The sequence below is a fragment of the Carcharodon carcharias genome (genome assembly GCF_017639515.1).
Source record: "Carcharodon carcharias isolate sCarCar2 chromosome 27 unlocalized genomic scaffold, sCarCar2.pri SUPER_27_unloc_2, whole genome shotgun sequence".
Classification (NCBI taxonomy): domain Eukaryota; kingdom Metazoa; phylum Chordata; class Chondrichthyes; order Lamniformes; family Lamnidae; genus Carcharodon; species Carcharodon carcharias.
In genome coordinates this window covers 2080526-2103979 of record NW_024470635.1, presented here as the reverse complement: position 1 = coordinate 2103979, position 23454 = coordinate 2080526, and the positions used below count along the sequence as shown (strand labels likewise).

At 45.4% G+C, this 23454-nt stretch overlaps 1 protein-coding gene across 1 annotated transcript; it reads right to left on the bottom strand.

The window, feature by feature from the left end:
* Nucleotides 1–20020: 20020 nt before the first annotated feature.
* LOC121273854 (gastrula zinc finger protein XlCGF17.1-like) lies at nucleotides 20021–23244 on the bottom strand. Its single transcript, XM_041180992.1, has 2 exons — nucleotides 23189–23244; nucleotides 20021–21204 (listed from the first exon to the last, which is right to left on the bottom strand). The coding sequence occupies exons 1-2, from the start codon at nucleotides 23242–23244 to the stop codon at nucleotides 20262–20264; spliced, it is 999 nt and encodes a 332-aa protein (XP_041036926.1). The 3' UTR covers nucleotides 20021–20261.
* Between the last annotated feature and the right edge of the window lie 210 nt (nucleotides 23245–23454).

Here is a 23454-nt window from a genome sequence, read left to right as displayed (position 1 = left end):
ATGCTTATAGATGAACAGGAAAGAAGGAACACAGAGGTGAAACAGGAAAAACAGACGGGAGTGTTTGGAAGGTTCTGACTCCATTTAGCCAATAATTAATTCTAGAGGCACCAAAAGGAAGGAACACTGAGCAGTGCAATTGGCAGGATGCGAATCTGCGTGGGCAGATCCCAGTGGAGTTTGAATCCATCGGTTAATTGCTCAGCCATGACTGGAGACCTTTCACTGGTGTAAATGTTGTTCATGTGAAATCATGGAATGTTTACAGCAGAAAATGAGAGCATTCAGTCCCACCTATTCCCAGTCACCCTGCAATTCCTACAGCCTCCCTTGTTCTTCCTACCAAGACAAACCATGTCATACTTCAAATTACCCGAGCATATGCTAAGGAATTTGATGAAACATCTGAAAGGACAAACCAACTGAAACTTTGGCAGTGATGAGATTCAAATCCACAACTCGATAGAAGCTGCAGCCTAAATCGGCCACTCAAACACTCTACTGCTGGCAATATTTTAGTAACCATTGCCTTGAGTGGTATTGGTGCTGAACAAGAACATAATAAGTAGCAGCAGAAATAGACCATTTTGTCGCTCGAGCCCCTCAAAGTTCCAAAAAATCAGAACTAAGGCGACACCACATCTTCAGGCCATTCAGCCTGGGTCAGAGGAACATTGGCCTTTCAGGTCTTTGATCCTGCTCCGCCATTCAATAAGATCATGGCTGATCTTGTGGTCTCAACTTCACTTTCCCGTCTGTCCGTTCCATCCCCCGCCCCCCATAGTCCTTGAGTCGCTTGTCTATCAAAAATCTGTCTAATTCTGCCTTGAATAAATTCAATGACCCAGCCTCCAATGCTTCTTGGATAACATCCCTCACACCAAGGACTCTCTGAGAAAACAGAAAAAAATTCTTCATCTTCGTCTGAAATGGGAGATCTCTTACTCTTCTGGAAACTAACTCACCTGGTCCCATTCCCTTGCCCTTTCCCTGGACACACTGCAGGTTTTGGTCTAATTCCCTTTTGAAATCCACGACTGAATCTGCCTCCCCCACATGCTCTATCTAACCCAGCCGCTGGCTCCATCCATTCCCGCTCCCCGGACAGTTTCTCACCCAAATAAGCAGCTGCCACACCACTTGGTGCAACCCCGGGATCGGGAGTTTCTTATTGAGAGTTTGAGGACTCCACTGGATATTAGTGAAGCCTCATCATCCACGCAGCCACCGTCATTCCTCGCCACCACTCGGCCCCTCCATTCCGCCCCAAGCACTCAGCCACCTTTAGCCCTCCCCACTCACTTAGCCTCCCTTTGCTCTCTTGCCACTCGGCCCCTTCATTCCTCTCCAACCACCGGCTCTATTCACTCACATCGAAATTCTGTTGCTCAGCTCAAGTTACACCCTGCAATGCGCATGCTCCTTGTAGAGTCCGGTACTGCGCCTGCGCAGGGAAATCTTGCACTGAGGATAGGGCATATTCTAACCCACAGCGAAGGCTGGGTAGAAGCACATCCATTGAAAGATCACATGGTTGAATAGAAAATTGTTTTGTGATCCGAAGACAATGAAGTCATTCGGCCAATATGTACATTTATTTTTTTTAAATCACACATTCACTTCAGCTGCTGAGACTCCAATTGCTTCACATGCAACTGTTGGGGTTTGTTCTGCTGTTGGTTACTCCCATACCAGAACTGTGGTGGAGGTTTTAGGCACATTAGTTGCTGGAACAAATTATTTAATAATTCTGTATATTATCTCCATGGTTTCAATTGTAATCGGAGTTGAAAACATAATTATCCAGTTAAGATTTCGTCTTCTCCATGGCGGGGATCCTACCCAGCATTCGCTGCGGTATAGAACGTGCCCAATGTTTGCCACAGAGACTCCCGCGCAGGCGCGGTGGTGGGTTGAGAAGGGAGCATGCGCAGGTCAGGTCGGCGCATGCGCGGTCTGTATGAGCAACTGCGGAGATGCCGTTATATCCACTGCGCAACCGGAGAGAAAAGGCCGCTTGTAGGAGGGGGATGGAGGCGGTGGAGCGGGTGGGGAAGATTCACAAACACCCAGTGGAGGCCTCAAACCCCAAAGGGGAGGGATGGAGCCGGCGGCTGGGTTAGACAGGAGGGTTCACAAACACCCGGTGTAGACCCCAAACTCCCAGTAAGAAGATCCCGGATCCGGGTGGTTTGAACCGGCGGCAGTTGCTCGGGGTTTTCCCGCTGACAGGCCCGGGTGTCAACAGCCGCCATCTTTATAGGGGGTCAGTGTGCGGCGGGGCGCATGCGCAGCCACGGCGTGCTCTTCTCCGCCCCTCATTCACTTCGCAGCCTGGGAAGCCCCATCTACTGTCACAGCTTCCTGACCTCCTCCTCCTCTGTTGGGAGGTAGGATCCATTGCACAGGACATGTGTGATTGAAGAATGATCACAATATACTAAAAGAAAGGTGACAGAGGAGATTGCAACAACTACAGGGACATCTCACTCCTCAGCATCACAGGGACGTCCTTCACTAGGGTCAGGCTTAAAAGACTCCATCTACTTGCAGACTGAGTGTATCCAGAAGCACAGTGCGGTTTCTGTGCTGGCAGATCTACAATGGACATGATCTCCTCAGCCCCGCCCACTTCCTATCGGTCAGAGAGTCACAGAGAGAAACAGGCCCTTCGGCCCATCGTGTCTGTGCCGGCCGTCAAACACCTATTCTAATCCCATTTTCCAGCACTTGGCCACTAACCCTGTAAGCTGTGGCGTTTCAGGTGTTCATCTAAATCTTCTTAAATGTTGTAGCCTCTACCACCCCCTCAGGCAGTGAGTTCCAGACTCCAACCACCCTCTTGGTGAAAAAATATCCTCAAATGCCCTCTAAACCTCCTGCCCCTTACCTAAATCGATGTTCCCTGGTTATTGACACCCCTGCTAAGGGGAAATGCTTCTTCACTTCCACCCTATTTATGCCCCTCATAATTTTGTATACCGCTATCAGGTCCCCCTTCAGCCTTCTCACCTCGAAGTAAAACAACCCCAGCCTATCCAGTCTCTCTTCATAGCTGAAACCCTCCAGCCCAGGCTACATCCTGGTGAATCTCCTTTGCACCTCTCCAGTGCAGCCGGGGAGGCAGGAGCTGGAGCCAAAGATGCCGTCAATCACTCCCCAGTCATTTTGAGCTGGAGCAAGAGCAGTGCGGAAGCCCTAGGATATGGGTGGGGAGAATTCAGAAACACCCGCTGGAGGCAGGAAAGTACCAATAAGAACCTGCAGCTCTGGGGCTTTTCAGCACGAACAGGCCCAGGTTAACGGCCGCCATCTTGCTTCAGCAACGAGCTTTGCACATGCCCGGCTATCCTGGTGAAACGAGAGTAGGCGGGGCTTGAGTCCCAGTGACTAGGAGGAAAGTGATTCATTCATTCATTTTATTCTCACTCTGCACACAGGGGTTTGAGAACTGAACGGAACCAGAGCAGATGGAGGGAGAAAACTGGGAGTGGAGGAAATATATGGGGGAGAAGGTATGATGGTTTGGAATTTAGCGAGGGAAATGGGAGTGTGTTTGGGCCAAGGGTTCGCAGCTTTGGGAAATGACAAAGTAAAAACAAGAATTGTCTGATCTGAATTCCTATGCTGTACTTACAGTGATTACTTTTGTAACCTCCCTTTACAGGACTTAGAAAGGAAGTATTTGGAGATGTGCACTGAAACTAAACATCTTGGTTGAGCCAATTGGTTATCCAGAACCTGAATACCATCGCCCTTTGAAGGTGGAAGGGAAAACGTTCGTCCGTTTTGTCTCCAAGAAAATAATTGAAATATAAATGTGACTGGACAAGCAGAGATACATATACCCGAGTGAGAGTGCTTCAGCACACTGACTGTGGAAGGAGCTTTAACCAGTTACACAGCCTGGACAAACATCACACCATTCACAGCAGAGAGAAACTGTCACCTGTTCTGTGTGTGGACAAGGTTCCAATTGATCGGCTCAACTGTAGGAACACTGGCACCATGGAAAAACCTTGGAAATGTGAGGACTGTGGTAAAGGATTCATTTATCCATCCCGGCTGGAATACCATCGATGCAGTCACACTGGGGAAACGCCATTCACATGTGTGGGAAGGGATTCACTCAGAAAACCTCCCTGATGTTACACCAGAGAATTCACACTGGGGAGAGGCCCTTCAGCTGCACCCACTGTGGGAAGAGGTTCAGGTATTCATCCACCCTCACTACACACCACCAAGTTAACACTGGGGAGCGACCGTTCACCTGTTCCACGTGTGGGAAGGGATTCACTCAGTCAGCCAGCCTGCTGAATCACCAGCGAATTCACACTGGGGAAAAGCAATTCACCTGCTCTGTGTGTGGGGAAGGTTTCACTCGGTCATCCAGTCTTTGGTCACACCAGCAAATTCATACTGAGGAGAAGCCTTTCAGCTGCACCTCCTGTGGAAAGAGTTTTGGGCATTCATCCACACTCGCTGTACACCAATTTACTCACACTGGGGAGAGACCATTCACCTGCTCTGTGTGTGGGAAGGGATTCACTCAGTCATCTGACCTGGTTAGACACCAGCGGCTTCACGCTGGGGAGAGACTGTTCACCTGCTCCGTTTTTGGGAAGGGATTTGCTCGATTATTCAGCCTCTAGTTACACCAGCGATTTCATACTGAGAAGAGTCCATTCAGGTGCAGTACCTGTGGAAAGAGTTTCAGACAGTCATCTGTCCTCATTGAACACCAACGAATTCACACTGAGGAGAAGCCGTTCAGCTGCACTTCCTGTGGAAAGAGGTTCAGGCATTCTTCTGCCCTCACTGTACACCAGCGCACTCACACTGGGGAAAGGTGGTTCACCTGCTCAGTGTGTGGGAAGGGATTCACTCAGTCATTTGACCTGGTGAGACACCAGTGGCTTCACACTGGGAAGAGACCGTTCACCTGCTCCGAGTGTGGGAAGGGATTTGCTTGGTTATCTGGCCTTCAGTCACACCAGCAAACTCACACTGAGAAGACCCCATTCAGCTGAAATATCTGTGGAAAGAGTTTCAGACAGTCATCTAAGCTGACTGTACACCAGCGAGTTCACATTGAGGAGAGACCATTCACCTGCTCCGTGTGTGGAAAAGGATTCACAAGGTCCTCCAACCTGCGGACTCACCAGTGAATTCATAAATAACTGCGGGGTTGGATTCTGCTACTGTTAATCACGTCCAGGATTGATAGTCGGACAATAATTAGGTTTGTTCCTGCTGATGTTAACAGCCGTATAACTGGCTGGAGTTTAATATCCTGGATCTGTCACTGATTTTCTGGACTGCAGTGCCCATTTTTAAAAGCACGATCTGTGATCTTACCCCTTAATTCAAGAACTCATGACAGGAATGCATTTACAATAAAACTATTAACTTTTACTTCAATCCTAAATTGATCTTTGGTACGAACTCTACAATTCAGTGTCTGAGATTTTCCACTGATTAACATCTCCAATTAGAAAGTGCTGATTAATCCTTGCTGACAATTCTTACTGACTTGCAATTGCTTTACAGTGACACCTCCATAATGTAATTTAATTATCATGGAAGATAAACAAAATAGTGAAGTATTTTCTAGGCTCATCAATGAAAGCTTCATCAGTCAATGTTGATATTGATGAATCTTGGAAGTCGCTGAGTTCAATCATTTCTGACACAGCAGCAGCAACATTTGGTAAAGGCGGAACCCACAACAAAGACTGGTTTGAGACCCAGTCAGCAGAGATAAATCTGTCATTGAAACAAAAAGCAAAGCCTACCCGATGACAACATAAACCCAACAGCTGAACACTGTGTAACTTGAAAGTAGCCAAAACAGTTGTGTAAAAGGCAGGGAGATACTTTGCAAATAAACACTGGATCAGCCCAGATCATGAAATCCAAACTGCCTGTGACAATGGAAATCTACGTGCTGCGTATGATGTGATCAGGAAGGCGCTTGGTCCGACCATCACCGAAGTTATCCCCTGAAATCGGCAGATGGTGAAGCACCCACTGACAGAAGTAAACCGATGTTCTGCTGGGTTGAACTGAACTGTGAGCTGTACTCCCGTGAGACAGACACTTCCCAGTCTCTGTTTGACTCTCTCCTGCAGCTTCGTGTCATGGTTGAGTTGGATGAGGAGCCCTCATCACTTGATCTTGAAAAGGCCATTGATTGTTTAGCAAGCAGAAAGACACCTGGCAAGGTGAACTGAACTGCTCAAGTCTGGGAAGCCCCATCTACTGTCACAGCTTCATGACCTCCTCCTTCTCTGTTGGGAGGTAGGATCCATTCCACACGACACGAATGATTGAAGAATGATCACAATATACAAAAAGAAAGGTGACAGAGGAGATTGAAACAACTGCAGGGACATCTCACTCCTCAGCATCACAGGGACGACCTTCACGAGGGTCAGGCTTAAAAGACTCCATCTACTTGCAGACCGAGTGTATCCAGAAGCACAGTGTGGTTTCTGTGCTGGCAGATCTACAGTGGTCATGATCTTCTCCATACGCCAGCTACAAGAGAAGTTTACATTTGGGATTGAATCTAAAATGCTGCCAGCTTCTGTGCTGAGAAAAGTGAAAGGTTATAATAACTGAGTGAAAGTAAACCTTTAAGTATGAATCACAATGAACTTGTACAATTGTAAAAATCATCAAAAAGTTGGATTCCCTAAAGATAATCTTCAGCCTTGAGGTTGTGTTCCGGAGCTCACAAGCTGTGGGAAGCTCCACCCTCTTTAACTCTTTTCAGTCTCAGAGGGTTAAAGCTCCTTTTGCCTGTGAAATTGAACTTTCAGTTTTATTTTTCTTCAGTTTTATTACCGTCATTTGGAAAAGTGCCTGAAGAAAGAAGAAAAAAAATGTGAAAAGCTGAGAAAAATACCAAAAGAATTGAAAAAACAGAAATTGAAATAGGGTTTGGTTCATCCTTGATCTAAAAATGAAGTTACATAAAGTTGACACAAGTGTGCACATTTGAGAATGTTTCTTCAGCCCCTTTGCTAACAAGCTGATAAGTTAACCTTCTCCACGGACAGCCTGGTGACAATTTAAACAAAAGGCTTTGCTTTTTAAAGATTTGGCTTCATCCCATTTGTTATCATTCAAGACAAAGTGCCTGAGAATGGGAGAAATGGGAGTGATCTACAATCTGATTGCAAGTACTTGTACTTCTGTCTCTGATCTACAAACACCATATTATGTGAGTATTAAATGGGACAGTAAAATTCCTCCAGCGCTCCTGAATGAGATAGAATGGTAAGTTATGGAATTACATATTTAGAATAAAAGAGAAAATCACACCTCCAATTGGGAAATGGAATATTTCACCTGGGTATAGTTCAATGGAATAGTTGAAACTGATATACCTGTACATTCTAGTGAAAGTCAGGAAAGTCGCAATAGATGTGACCAGTAAACAAGGATTTCTCTTGGTGATGTTTCTGTCCTTGCCTCTGTATTTAAAAGAAACTGAATTTGATAGTCTGGCCACTATCCAAGGCATCAAAATCATGCAGGGTTAGCTCAGCAAAGATCTTCAGACAGACACCCCGTTGATATTTTGATAAGATCACCTGAAAGGCCAAGAGTAGCTTGCATAGGTTCACACATGCATGATATTGGGATACAGTGTGAGTGTGCAGATGTGATATGTTCCATGTGGTGGTAATTAACATGTGGAAATGTACGGTGATCCTGCATTGAAGAACAGGTCCCAAACATGCTCAGCTACTTGACAACAGAACAACATGAAGTGATTATTGTGGAAAATTGAATGGGACATTTTAAATAAACAAGACATTAACACACACTCCATAGTGAAACTAACTATAAAACAATCAGCATTGAATTAAACACACTGGTACCTATCAGAGGGAATTAAGTTAAATTGAAGGGAGAAATAGAATCTGGATTTAGAAAATATCCACAAGATGGATGCAGGTGAACAGAGAGCTGGAGAATCTTTAAAGTCTGTGCATGAACTTTTGTTTGAACCAGATGTATTTATGACATGCTAATAATTTATAATTGTGAGAGATGATCGGCAGGTGGGAAGGATGAATCTAAGTCGATAGTTATCACATTTTAGTGGAAAAGTTTTCACATTTACTCTTGGTGGCAGCTCAAGGGTTTGTGTGGCTGACTCTGATCATTCTAGTAACTTTAGTATGTTATCTATAGTTTGTCATCAAGAAATTAGGAAAACAAGCTTGGAGCTTAGAAATAGAGAGGTTAGTCAGAAATCAGTTGTGAGAAATCAATAAAGATTTTCCTTTCTCAAGCTGGGGAGATCCGTAAGAAATCACTGTCTAATAACCTTATAAAACCTGCAGAAATGTATTGAATATTATAGGAATAGCTCTTCCCTCTCACTTAGGAATATTCCTGGCTTGACAAACACTGGACAACATATCCCAATGTTACCTCATAGGGACAGACACGGTAGTTAGGGAATGGAATTCGTAGTGGTGACCGAAGGCAATGGCTTTGATCTTCCCAATTTTTAAAAGGAACAAATTTCTGCTCATCCAGTAATTGATGTGGGATAAGCAGTTTGATAATTTACTAACAGTGGAGGAATGGAGAGGGATGGCGATGAGGTTGAGCTGGGCATTGTCAGCTTACATGTGAAAACTAACACGGTGCTTCTTGGATAATATCACCTCGTGACTGCACTTGTGTCGAATAAGGTCCCTTGATGGCCTGAACCCAGTCCCACAGTGACAACATCTGAACAGTCTCTCGTCAGTGTGAACATGTTGATGGGATATCTGAGTTTTACAGCACGGAAAGAGGCCTTTTGACCCATCATATCCACTCTGGTCATCAAGCCCCGATCTACTCTCATCCCATTTTCCAGCACTTGGTCCGTAGCCCTGTAAGCTGAGGTGTTTCAAGTGCTCATCTAAATAGTTCTTAAATGTTGTGAGGGTTCCTGCCTCTTAACACCCTTTCAGGCAATGAGTTCCAGACTCCAACCATCCTCTCGGTGAAAAAAGCGTTCCTCAAATTCCCTCTAAAACTCCTGCACCTTCCCTTAACTCTATGCCCCCTGGTAATTGACCCCTTCACTAAGGAGAAAAGTTTATTCCTATCCACCTTATCTATGCCCCTCACAATTTGGTACACCTCTATCAGGAACCCCCCTCAGTCTTCTCTGCTGTAAGGAAAACAACCCCAGCCTATCGAGTCTCTCTTCACAACTGAAACTCTCCAGCCCAGGCAACATCCTGGTGAATCTCCTCTGCACTCCCTCCAGTGCAATCACATCCTTCCTATAGTGTGGCAACCAGAACTGCACACAGTGCTCCAGATGTGGCCTAACTAACATTTTATACAGCTCCATCATAACCTCCCTGCTCTTATATTCAATGCCTCGATTAATAAAGGCAAGTATCCCATTTATCTTCTTAACCACCTTATCTACCTGTCCTGCTGCCTTCAAGGGTCAATGGACATGCACACCAAGGTCCCTCTGATCCTCTGTACTTCCTGGGGTCCTACCATTCATTGTGTATTCCCTTGCCTTGTTAGTCCTCCCAAAACACATCATCTCATACTTTTTGGGATTAAATTCCATTTGCCACTGTTCTGCCCATCTGACCAGCCCGTCTATATTGTCCTATAGTCTAAGGCTTTCCTCCTCGCTATTTACCACATCATCAATTTTTGTGCCATCTGTGAACTTACTGATCATACCTCCTACATTCATGTCTAGATCATTAATGTACACTACAAACAGCAAGGGACCCAGCACCAAACCATGCAGTACGCCACTGGACACAGGCTTCCAGTCACAAAAACAACCTTTGACTATCACCCTCTGCCTCCTGACACTGAGCCAATTTTGGATCCAATTTTCCAAATTGCCCTGGATTCCATGGGGTCTTAACTTCTTGATCAGTCACCCATGCGAGACCTTGTCAAGAGCCTTACAGAAGTCCATGTAGACTATAGCAGTTGAACTACTTTCATTTACACACTGAGTCACCTTCTTGAAAAATTCAATTTATTAGACATGATCTCTCCCTGACAAAGCCATGCTGACTATCCTTGATTAATTCTTGCCTCAACAAGTGGGGATTAATTCTGTTCCTCAGAATGTGTTCCAAAAGTGTTCCCTATGACTGATGTTAGACACTGGCCAATAGTTCCCTGGTTTATCCCTCCCACTCTTCTTGAATAATGATACCACATTAGCTGTCCTCCAGTCCTGTGGCACCTCTCCTGTGGCCAGAGGGGATTTGAAAATTAATGTCAGGGCCCCTGCAATTTCCTCTCTTGCCTCCCACAGCACCTGGGATACATCTCATCTGGGCCTGGGGATTCATCCACTTTTAAGGCCCAATAAATACCTCCTCCCTCTCAATGCTAAGTTGTTCAAGTATATCACAGTCCCCCTCCCTGATTTCTATATCTACATCGTCCTTCTCTATAGTTAATCCAGATGCAAAGTACTCATTTAAAACCTCACCTACATCTTCCAGCTCCTCACACAGATTGTCACTTTGGTCCCTTATGGGCCCTACTTTTTCCCTGGTTATCCACTTGTCCCGAATATACTTACAAAATGCCTTTGGGTTTTAACTTATTTTACCCAGCGGTATTTTTCATGCCCCTCTTCGGTCTCCTAATTCCTTTTTTTTTTAAGTAGCCCCTTGTACTTTCTATACTCCTCAAGCGCTCCCGCTGTTTTGAGCCTTGGTATCTACCATAAGCATCCCTTTTTTTTTTCCTTATCTAATCCTGTAAATTCCTCAATATCCAGGTTTCTCTGGACTTGTTGGTCTCACCCTTCACCTTTATGGAAACATGTTGGCTCTGCACTCTCTCTGATTCCTACTGCTCTGATGTAGATTTTGTTACAAATAGCTGCTCCCAATCCACTTTGGCCAGATCCTGTTTTATCATATTAAAACTGGCCTTCCCCCAATTCAGAACCTTTATTTCCAGTCCATCTTTGTCCTTTTCCATGACTACCTTAAATCAAACTGAGTTATGGTCACTATCACTGAAATGCTCCCTGACTGACACTTCTACCACTTGCCCAGCTTTGTTCCCTAAAAACAGGCCCAGCACCGCCCCCTCTCTTTTAGGACTTTCTATGTGCTGGCTTAAAAAGCTCTCCTGGATACATTTTAAGAAGTTAGCCCCCTCTAAGCCTTTCACACTTTGTCTATCCCAGTTAATTTTGGGGAAGTTGAAATCCCCTACTATTATTACCCTATTATTTTTACACTTCTGAGATTTGCCTACATATCTGGCTTTCTATCTCTCCCTGACTGTTTGGGGGTCTATAGTACACTCCCAACAATGTTATTGCCCCCTTTTTGTTTTTAAGTTCTACCCACATGGCATCATTTAAGAAACCTTCTAAGATACCATCTTCCCTTACTGCAGTAATTAATTCTTTGATCAATATTGTGACACCACCACCTCTTTTACAACACCCTCCCTGCACCCCCTCCTCTTTCACCTGAAGATTCTATACCTCGGAATATTGAGCTGCTAATCCTGCCCCTCCCTCAACCATGTCTCTGTGATAGCAATGATATCATGTCTCCATGTATTAATCAACATCCTCAACTCATCTGCCTTACTCACAACACTCCTTACATTAAAATAAATGCCATCCAGCCTTGCTATGTTCCCTTGTGCCTTAACTTGACGATGTACACTCTACCTTCCAGACTGACTTGTTTTTTTCTTATATACCTGTCTGTGCATCACCCTTTACTATACCTCTACTCAGTATCCCACCCCGGTGCCAAATTAGTTTATACCCCCACCAACAGCATTAGCAAACCTCCCCGCAAGGTTCCCCACACCTTTTAAAGCACTTCTCACACCCTGGTCCTCGCAAGTGTGAATGGTTTCCCAGCAGGTAGGATGATGTGCTGAACCTCTTAGCACACTGTGAGCAACTAAATGGCCTCTCCCCAGTGTGAATTCACTGGTTTCAGGTCTGCCTGGGATAGAAATTGAGGTGAGACAAACATTTCTCTTGATTAAAACAAAAAACTGCGGATGCTTGAAATCCAAAACAAAAACAGAATTACCTGGAAAAACTCAGCAGGTCTGGCAGCATCGGCGGAGAAGAAAAGAGTTGACGTTTCGAGTCTCTGTTCAAGGGTCATGAGGACTCGAAACGTCAACTCTTTTCTTCTCCGCCGATGCTGCCAGACCTGCTGAGTTTTTCCAGGTAATTCTGTTTTTGTTTTGGATTTCCAGCATCCGCAGTTTTTTTGTTTTTATCCACCCCTCATTCACTCCGATTGCTGGAGGACCAGCCTCCCCAGCACGGTCCTCCAGCCCCGTCCCTTCTTCCTATTGGTCCGTAGCTGCCGTCAATCATTTGGAGTCCGAAAATGCGCTGACCGTGGAGATAGACGGGAAGAGAGCTCGTGCAAAAACATAATTACCTGGAACGTCAACTCTTTTCTTCTCCGCCGATGCTGCTAGACCTGTTGAGTTCTTCCAGGTAACTCTGTTTTTGTTTTGAATTTCCAGCATCTGCAGTTTTTTGTTTTTATTTAAGAGAGCTCGAGCCCCGGGTTTGCTCGGAGTTGCGGGAGAAAGGCCTGAGTTCACGGCCGTCATCTTTATAGTGGCAATGTCGTCATGAGCGCATGCGTGACCGCCATCTTTATTGGGGTAATGTCATGATGGGCGCATGCGCGGCCGCCATCTTTGTAGAGGCAATGTCGTGATGGGTCCATGCGCGACCTCTATCGCTTTTGGAGTAACAGAGAGAAGGAAGGAGGGGAACACTGGGAGGTTTGGACACAAGGTTAACATCTGCTATTCTGTAAGGTCGGTCAGCGGGTTTCAGGTTAATGAAGTGGATGGTCAACCATATTGTTATCTCCAGTTGTACAAATTTGTTAAAAATATCCGGAAAAAATTGCACAAAACTCTGTTTGGATTTCAGCACAGGGAGGAGGGAGTGTGGGATGGGGATTTGCAGCTTTGTTGGAACAAGAGAGTAAGAAATGTTCCAGAGAAACTAGGATTATTTATTCTGAATTTCTACCCTGTACGGACCGTACTGACTTTTGTAAACTCCTTTTACAGGGTATTGGAAGGGGAGGACTTGCAGACGGGGAACTTAAACCAAACATCACATCAAGGTCTGACTCACTCGATTCATCAGGACCTGAATATCATCGGCCTTTGAATGTGGAAGGAGAAATGTTTTTTAGTTCTGTCTGTGGGAAAAGATTTCAACCATCAGAGTGACTAGGAAAGCACCGAGACACACACACGCACACCTGAATGAGAGTTTTCCAGTGCACTAACTGTGGAAAGGGCTTTAACCAGTTACACAGCCTGCAATAACATTGCACCATTCACAGCGGGGAGAAATTGTACACATGTTCTCTGTGTGGACTAGGCTTCAACTGATCATCCAATCTGGAGAGACACAGGGATACCCACACCATGGAGAAACCGTGGAAATGTGAGAATGGATTAAATTACCCAACTCAGCTACAAAAGCATCAATGCTGTCACACTGGGGAGAGGCCGTTCACCTGCTCCAAGTGTGGTAAGGGTTTCACTCAGCCAACCTACGAGCACACCCGTGTATTCACACAGGAGAGAGACCATTCACCTGCTCTGAATGTGGGACGGGATTCACTAAGTCATTTGACCAGCTGAGACACTGGCGGGTTCACACTGAAGAGAGGCCATTCACCTGCTTTGAGTGTGGGAAGGGTTTCACTCAGTCATCTGACCTGCTGAGACACCAGCGAGTGCACAGTGGGGAGAGGCCGTTCACTTGCTCGGTGTGGGAAGGGATTCACTCAGTTATCCCACCTGCTGGTGCACCAGCTTTGTCACACTGGAGAGAGGCCATTCACCTGCTCAGAGTGTGGGAAGGGATTCACTCAGTCATCCCATCTGCGAACACACCAAAAATTCACACTGGGGAGAGGCTGTTCACCTGCTCCAAGTGTGGGAAGGGATTCACTCAGTCATCCGACCTATGGAGACACCAGCGAGTTCACACTGGGGAGATGCCGTTCACTTGCTCCGAGTGTGGGAAGGGATTCACTCAGTCATCTGACCTGCTGATACACCAGCAGATTCACACTGGGGAGACCGTTCACCTGTCCTGTATGTGGGAAAGCATTCACTGTGTCCTCTGCACTGCTGAAGCACCAGCAAATTCACACTGAGGAGAGGCCATTCAGCTGTACTTCCTGTGGAAAGAGATTCAGGTCTTCAGCCCAGCTCAAAGCACACCAGCGAGTTCACACTGGGGAGAGGCCGTTCACCTGCTCTAAGTGTGGGAAAAAATTCACTCACTCATCCCAACTGCAGAGACACAAGCGAGTTCATAGGTGACTGTAGGGGTTGGATTCTGCTGTTATTGCTGCTGTTAATCACATCCAGGACTGAACCATCTTCATTCTGATAGTTGGGGTTTGTTTCTGCTGATGTTAATAATCCCTGTAACTGGGTTGAAATTTAATATTCTGGATCTATTGCTGATTGTGTTTTCAGGGCTAATTTCCCCATCCTCAATGATGGAGGAGCCCAGCACATCAGCATGAATCATTCGCAGCAATAATCAGCCAGAAATACCTGGTCGATGATCCATCTCGGCCTCATCCAGTGGTCCCCAGGATCACAGATGCCACTTTTCAACTCGATTCGATTCACTCCACGTGATATCGAAAATCAATTGAAGGCACTAGATACTGCAAAGGCCAAGGACCCTGACAATATTCTGCAATTGTACTGAAGATTTGTGCTCCATGCCATGCCCCTAGCCAAGCTGCTCCAGCACAGCTACAACACAGGCATCTACTCATCAATGTGGAAAATTGCCCAGCTATGTGCTGCACACAAAAGCAGGGTAAGTCCAACCAGGCCAATTACCATCCCATCAATCTACTCTCGATCATTAGTAAAGTGATGGAAGGGGTCATCAACAGTGCTATCAAGTGACACTTGCTTAGCAATAACCTGCACATTGATGCCCAGTTGGGTTTTACCAGGGCCACTCAGCTCCTGACATCATTAATGCCTTGATTCAAATATGGACAAAAGAGCTGAATTCCCGTGGTGAGGTGAGAGTGACGGCCCTTAACATCAAGGCAGCATTTGATCAAGTGCGGCATCAAGGAGCCCTAGCAAAACTGGAGTCAATGGGAATCGGGTGGGGGGGGGGTGCAAAACTCTCTGCTGGTTGCAGTCATACCGAGCACAAAGCAAGATGATTGTGGTTGTTGGAAGTCAATCATCTCAGCTCCATGACAACACTGCAGGAGTTCCTCAGGGTAGTGTCCTAGGCCCAACCATCTTCAGCTGCTTCATCGTAAGGCCAGAAGTGGGGATGTTCACTGATGATTTGCACAATGTTCAGCACCATTCGCAACTCCTCAGATACTCAAGCAGTCCATGTCCAAATGCAGGAAGACATGGACAATATCCAGTCTCGGGCTGACAAGTGGCAAATAATATTTGTGCCACACAAGTGCCAGACAATGACAAATTCCATCAAGAGAGAACCTAACTACCGTCCCTTAACATTCAATGGCATCTCCAAATCCTGCACTATCAACTTTCTTGGGGGTTACCATTGACTGGAAACTGAACTGGACTAGCCATATAAATACTGTGGCTACAAGAGCTGGTCAGAGCCTAGTAATCCTGCAATGAGTACTCACCTCCTGACTCCACAAAGTCTGTCCACCATCTACAAAGTACAAATCAGGAGTGTGATGGAATACTCTCCACTTAGCTGGATGAGTGCAGCTCCAACAACACTCAAGAAGCTTGACACCATCCAGGACAAAGCAGCCAGCTTGATTGGCACCTCTTCCACAAACGGTCACTCCCTCTACCACCGACGAACAGTGGCATCAGTATGTACCATCTGCAAGATGCACTGAAGAAACTCAGCAAGGCTCCTTAGCAGCACCTTCCAAACCCATGATGACTACCATCTAGACAGACAAGGGCAGCAGATAGATGGGAACACCACCACCTGGAAGTTCCCCTCCAAGCCACTCACCATCTTGACTTGGAAATATATCGTTGTTCCTTCACTGTCACTGGGTCAAAATCCTGGAGCTCCCCCCACCCCAACAGACTGTGGGTGTACCTACACCACAGGAACTGAAGCGGTTCATGAAGGCAGCTCACTCAAGGGCATTTAGGGATAAGCAGTAAGTGCTAGCCTGGGCAGCGACACCCACATCCTGTAAATAAATTCATATATACATATATAATATATACACACCGAAAGTGACAGAGGCCTAAGGAGAGACAAATACCAGAATGAAATAATATCACCAACTTGGCTCAGTTTTTATTCCATTTCCGACTGGAAATTTGCGGAAGGCTGAGAAATGAACGGAAATAAGAGAACACGGATGTGTTTGGATGGCTTTCCCTCTATTTAAACGATAATTAGTTCCATCAGCCCTCGGTTAAAATTAGAAACAACGAGAATCTTAGTTGGCTGAATTCAAACCTACTTGGGGAGATCCCAATGGATTTCTAATCCATCGCCTTAACCACTTGGCCACAACTACAGACCTTGCGAGTATATTAATATTATTTGCATGAAATCATAGAATGGTCACAGCAGGGAAAGAGGGCCGTCTGCCCTTTCTGTCCCTGACATTATCCAACCTTTTCCCCTGTCACTGAAATTTATACTGTCTCTCCTCATTCTTCCTCCCAAACGAGGAATGAGGGAGTGGGAATGAAAGAGGAAGAGAAGTGACGGGTTTTGTAGATCCCAGGGGAAAGAGACTCCAGGATCAGTTCATTGTGACAGTTCACACAGCAACAAGGAAACAACATTCCCTGATGAGGGCCAAACCTGGGTGGCAGGAGTGGGAGCGCCGAATAATAGCATGTTTAGTTCAAACACAGAAGACTTGTTCAGCCAATAACAGCATCGAGTGTGTTAGACATGAACATGAAGTGAATGGTGAGGTGAAATAGTGCCACAAGCTGCGGATGTACAACTTTCAATTTCCAAAACCCACCAACCTCATCAATACGGCTCCTCTGAAACTTTCAAGGCAAATTTTGACCGTTTATAAGGTGCTGCTCCCAAAAATATACCCAGTCTTCAGTGTGATCCAACCAGGGCTTTGGATCGCTGGAGCAAACCTCTCCCTCTTTTTAATAACGTCAATCCACTCATGTAGTCCACGTCCAAATTCAGCAGACCTGGACAACATCCAGGATTGGGCTGACAAGTGCAAAGTAACTTTCGTGCCAAACAAGTGTCAGGAAATGACCATCTCTGACAAGATAGAATCTAACTATTGCCCCTTGATATTCAATGGTATTACCATCATTGAATCCCCCAAAATCAACATCCTGGGGGTCACCATTGACCAGAAACTGAAGTGGACTAGCCAAATACTGTGCCTGCAAGAGCAGGTCAGACGTTAGGAATCACGAAGTGAGTAACTCACCCCCTGTCCAAAGCCTATCCATCATCTACAAGGCACAACTCAGGAGTGTCATGGAATACTCCCCACTTGCCTGGATGAGTGCAGCTCCAACAACACTCAAGAAGCTTCACACCATCAAGGACAAAGTATCCCGCTTGATTGGAGCCCCATCCACAAACATTCACTCAGACCACCACTTATGAACAGTAGCAGCAGTGTGTACCGTCTACTTGATGCACTGCAGGAACTCACCAGGGGTCCTCAGACAGCACCTTCCAAACCCATGGCCTCTACCATCTAGAAAGACAAGGACAGCAGATATATGGGAACACCACCACCTGCAAGTTCCCCTCCAAGCCACTCACTATTGTGACTTGGAAATATCTCTCCATTCCTTCACTGTTGCTGGGTCAAAATTCTGGAACTCTCTCCCTAACAGCACTGTGGGTGCACCTACACCACAGGGACTCTAGCGGTTCAAGAAGACACATCACCACCACCTTTTTACTGGCAATTAAGGATGGACAATAAATGCTGGCCTTGCTAGCGATGCCCACATTCTATGAATGAATTTTTAAAGGCCTCTGTAACAGTTTATAAAGCAAGGGTAATTAGATTGTATACATCAAGTGAGACAAATGAGGAGATACTTGATCAAAATAAAATTCTTCTGAAAATTCAATTTGAAATCAATAGTTTAGTACATAGTTTCTTTGTTTAAAATGGTATATGATTCACCAGCCGAACTCTTCATGTGATTGGGTCCGGAAAACTTTGCTAATTTTCACACACGTTCATGGACACTACAGAAATTCCTGCACCTCTTTCAATATTGTTTTTCTTAACTCGAGTTTTCAAAAGGGAATTTGACAATGATTTGAGAAGGAGAAAAGCAGTGTTTTGGGGAAAGAGAAGGAAACAAGGATGAATTGGAAAGATCGTTGTAAAAAGCTGAAGCATAGACACGATGAGTGGATGGCCTTCTTACTGTGCTGTGCCATTTGATGATGACATTGTTGATCAGTCTGTCTCCAGCATTCCTAATGAGAACAGCCGAATTCCATTTCTTCAAAACAAAGACCCAAAATGCTGCTGCAGGACATCACAGTTTAACATTCTAGCCAGGTGCCTTTGCAGTATGGAGGATGCAAGAAACATCCCAGAAATAGCGGTAAATGAGGAAATGGAAGGGAGGGAGGAACTCAAGAAAATTGCAATCACCAGGGAAGTGGTACTGAGAAAATTATAGGAGCTGCAGACTGACAAGTCCCTGGTTTCCTGATGGACTTCATCCTTGGGCCTTAACAGAAGTGATTAGTGAGATAGTTGGTGCATTGGTTTAATTTTCCAAAATTCCCTAGATTCAGGGAAGGTTCCATTAGATTGCAAAATAGTGAATGTAACTCCCTTAATTCAAAAAGATGTGGGGGTGGGAGAAAATGACAGAAAGCTACAGGGAAGGTGGCTAGAGGCTAGTTAGTTTAACATCTGTCACAAAAGTTAGATGCTCTTATTAATGAGGCTATAGTAAGGCACTTAGCAAAAGTAAAGGTAATCAGTCAGAGTCAACATGGCTTTATGAAAGGGAAATCATGTTTAACCAAATCATTAGAGTTCTTTGAAGAAGTAACATGTGCCATGGATGAAGGAGAACTGGTAGATGTACTGTACTTAGATTTGTCAAAGACATTTGATAAGGTGTCACATCACAGGTTATTGTGGAAAATAAAAGCTCTTGGTGTAGGGGGTACCTTAATGACATGGATAGAAGATTGGCTAGCTAACAGGAAACAATGAACAGGTATAAGTTGGTCATTCTCTGGTTGACAAGATGTGACAAATGTTGTGCCACAGGAATCAGTTTTTGCCGCCTCAACATTTTTTACAATTTGTATAACTGACTTAAATTGCAAGTGGATTTGAATAGAAAAGTAGGGAGGTTATGCTTCACTTGTAAAGGGCATCGGTGAGACTACATCAGGAGTACTGTGCATAGTATTGGGTCTCCTTATTTAAGGAAGGATGTAAATGTTTGGAAGCAGCTCAGAGAAAGTTTATCAGATGAATACCTGGAATGGGTGTGTTGTCTAACGAGGAAACGTTAGACAGGCTAGGCTTGTATCCGCTGGAGTTTAGAAGAGTAAGGGGAGACTTGGTTGAAACATATAAGGTCCTGAGGGGTCTTGACAGGGTGGATGTGAAGAGGATGTTTCCTCTTGTGGGAGAATCTAGAACTAGGGGTCATGGTTTAAAAATAAGGGGCCACCTATTCAAGACAGAGATGACAAGATTTTCTTTTCTTTCAGAGGGTAATGAGTCTTTGGAACTTTCTTCCTCAAAAGGCAGTGGAAGCAGAGTCTATGAAGATTTTTATGGCGGTGGTAGTGAGATTCTTGGTTAACAAAGGAGTGAAAGGTTATCGGGTAGGCAGGAAAGTGGGGTTGAAGTTACAATCGGATCAGATATGATCTTATTGAATGGAAAAGCAGGCTCGAAGGGGTGAGTGGCCTTTTCCTGCTCCTAATTCGCATGTAACTTGTGTTGGAAATGTTAAAAGACACCGTGTGTTTAACAAGAAGCTAATTTATTTCACTCTCATCACAATATCAACCCCTATAACTGGGCTGGAGTTTAGTCACATCAGCAGGAACAGATCCCAATGTAAGTGGTTGTGTCCTGGATGTGATTAACACTAATCCAATCAGTCTGGTTACTTGACCTTTGTCAGCAGCTGGGACAAATGAGTGAATTTCTTCCCACACTTGAATCAGGTAATGGTCTCCCCCCCAGTGTGAACTGTTCGGTGCGTCAGCAGTTTGGATGAACTAATGAATCCCTTCCCACACTCGGAGCAGGTGAATGGTCTCTCCCAGTGTGAGTGTGCTGATGTTTAGTGAGGTCAGATGATTGCCTGAACCCAGTCCCACAGTGAGAGCACCTGAACAGTCTCTCTTCCATGTGAATTTTTTGATGGGACCTGAGGTTCCCAGAGCTTTTAAAACACTTCCCACAGTTTGGACATTTAAAAGGTCTCTCCCCAGTGTGAACTCGCTGGTGTCTCAGCAAGGTGGATGAATCAGTGAATCCCTTCCCACATTCAGAGCAGGTGAACGGCCTCTCCCCAGTATGAATTCGCTGGTGTTTAGTGAGGTCAGATGACCACCTGAATCCAGTCCCACAGTGAGAGCATCTGAACGGTTTCTCGTCAGTGTGAATACGTTGATGCACCATCAGACTCTCGGAACTTTTATAGCACTTTCCGCAGTCTGGACATTGAAAAAGCCTCTCCTCGGTATGTACTTGCTGATGTCTCAGCAGGTGGAATGAGGTAGTGAATTCCTTCCCACACTCGGAGCAGGTGAATGGCCTCTCCCCAGTGTGAATTTGCTGGTGTATCACCAGGGTGCATGACTGAGTGAATCCCTTCCCACACATGGAGCAGGTGAACGGTCTCTCGCCAGTGTGACAGCGACGATGTCTCTCCAGGTCCGATGGATAATTGAATCCTTTCCCACAATCACCACATTTCCATGGTTTCTCCACATTGTAACTGCATTTATGTTCTGACAGGGCAGATGATTGGCTGAAGTCTTGTCCATACGCATGACACGTGTACGGTTTCTCCCCACTGTGAACGGTGCTTTTTCTTTCCATGTTCAAAATCCGATGATATTCAGGTTTCGATAAATTAGGCAACTCTGTCAGATCCTGATGTGGTTTGGTTTCACTCAAATACTCCCCTTCTGATACCCTGTGGAATTGATTTAAAACAGATAAAAGGGAGTGAAAGAGAACTCATAAAAACACAAAGGCAGGTTGTGAAATTGAGCTGAATGAATCTGGGAATTTGTGGGGCCGGCACGAGGAAAAAGTGACCATGAAAACTGCTGGATTGTCATAAACACTCAACTGGTTCACTTCCTTCAGGGAAGGGAACCTGCCGCCCAGTCTGGGCCTATATAAGACTCTGGTCTCGCGAGGAAGAGAGGACAGGAGAAGTAGAAATAGATGGTAGGAGAGGCAACGGATGAAGGGCAAGGATTTTATATGCCTTAAACCTGACCAGACCTTTGACAGAATCTCCAAAATTGTCAAACTCCAACTCCTAGAAGGACCAGGGTAGCAGGTGTATGTGAACACCATCACCTCCAAGTTCCCCTCCAAGTCACTCACCGTCCTGACTTGTCTGACATCCAGCACTGAATGAACAGAAATTTCCTCCATTGTCTTTAAACCCCTGCTACAAACCCCATTCCCTAGTCACTGATGTTGATATTGGAATCCTGTCACAATGAAGGGCAGGACCTAGTTGTAAGTGAGAGCAGCTGTTACAGACAAACAATTGAAGATAAAAATTCGAAACAGGAAGTAGGTGACTCGGCCCCTCAAGCCTGCTCCGCCATTCAATAAAATCATGGCTGATCTGATTGAAATATTAGCTCCACAATCCCAACTACCTCTGACAACGTTACTAATTGGGGAATAGTAAGGGCATCATTCTAAAGTATATAAGAATCGGTTTCCAACTGTGAAGGGATTCTGTGCCTGTGTTCTCTAAGTGATTTGAATTAACCTATGTGAAGGAAAAACTGGCTCCAGATTTCTCCTTTACTCAGTAAACGAGCAGCAAATTATAATAGCAACTCCATTCCTCTCCCTGATAAAGGTCTGATACTGAATCAGACTGTTGACAACCATGGTGAAATATTTGACCCCAAGATGAGCTTCCAACCACATATCCACATCATCATCAAGACCACCTATTTCCACCTCAGTAACATCGCCTGACTCCACTCCAGTCTCAACTCATCTGCTGCTGAAACTCTCATCCATTCCTTTGTTCCCTCTGGACTTAACTATCCTAACGCACTCCTGGCCGGCCTCCCACATCCAACCTCCCTGTAATCCTCAGGTCAACCAAAACTCTGCTGTGTGCTGACTCGCACCAAGTCTTGTTCACCCATCACCCCTGTGCTCACCGACGAATTAAAGTTCCCGATTAAGAAGCACCCAATTTTTAAAATTCTCATCCTTGTTTTTCTCCATGGTTGTGATCATCTCTATCTCTGCAATCTCCTCCAGCCACATACCCCTCTGAGATCTCTGCACTCATCTAATTCCAGCCTTTTGAGCATTCCTGATTTTAATCACTCCACCATTGGTGACCGTTCTTTCATCTGCGTAGGCCACAAGCTCTGGAATTTTCTCTTTAAACCTTTCCACTCACTTTCCTCCTTTAAGATTCTCCTTAATACCTACCTCTTTGACCAAGCTTTTGGTCACCTGCCTGAATATCTCCTTATGTGACTCAGTATCAAGTGTTACTTTGTGACATTACTGTGAAATGACTTGCAAAGTTTTATTATGTTAGAGGCACAAGATAAATACAAATTATTGTCACTGACTTGGACATATGTCGCTGTTCTGCCTCATCAAGAAGACATTGTAACTCAAAACGTGAAGCAGTTTGATGGACAAGTTGTTCCCATTGTGGCATCATTGAAAAGATTCCAAAGACATTGCCCCCTACAAAGATGGCGGCCACGCATGCGCCCCGCTGCACATTGCCCTCAATAAAGATGGCGGCCGTTAACCTGTGTCTGTAACTGCGAGAAATCTGCGGCCTCGCTTGGTGCAAACGGGGGGACGGTCCCCTGGGTTTGCGGTTTGCACAACTTGTTTACGTAGCCTCTCCGAATCCATCGCTTCGTCCGCCCCGCCATTGACACACTCACCGATTGAGCCTCAGAGAAAGATCCATCTCTCCATCGCCATTACTCACACTGCGCATGCTTCACTCCCAGCTCGGTCCCGCCCCTCATTCTCTCCGATTGGTTGGAGGACCAGCCGTTCCCACTCGGTCCTCCGGGCACGTCCCCTCTTTTTATTGGTCCAGAGCTGCCGTCAATCAGCCGGGCATTGTGACGGTTTCAGATGGTGAGAGCGGTCACAGACTGAGCCTGACTTGCTGATTCTTGGCAGCATTTTCTGTTTGGGAATT

Coding starts and splice junctions, on each gene's coding strand:
- LOC121273854 (XM_041180992.1), bottom strand. CDS start 23,244: ATGCGCAGTGTGAGTAATGGCGATGGAGAGATGGATCTTTCTCTGAGG. Junction 21,205..23,188: donor CTTTCTCTGAGGCTCAATCG/GTGAGTGTGTCA, acceptor TCAATTCCACAG/GGTATCAGAAGGGGAGTATT.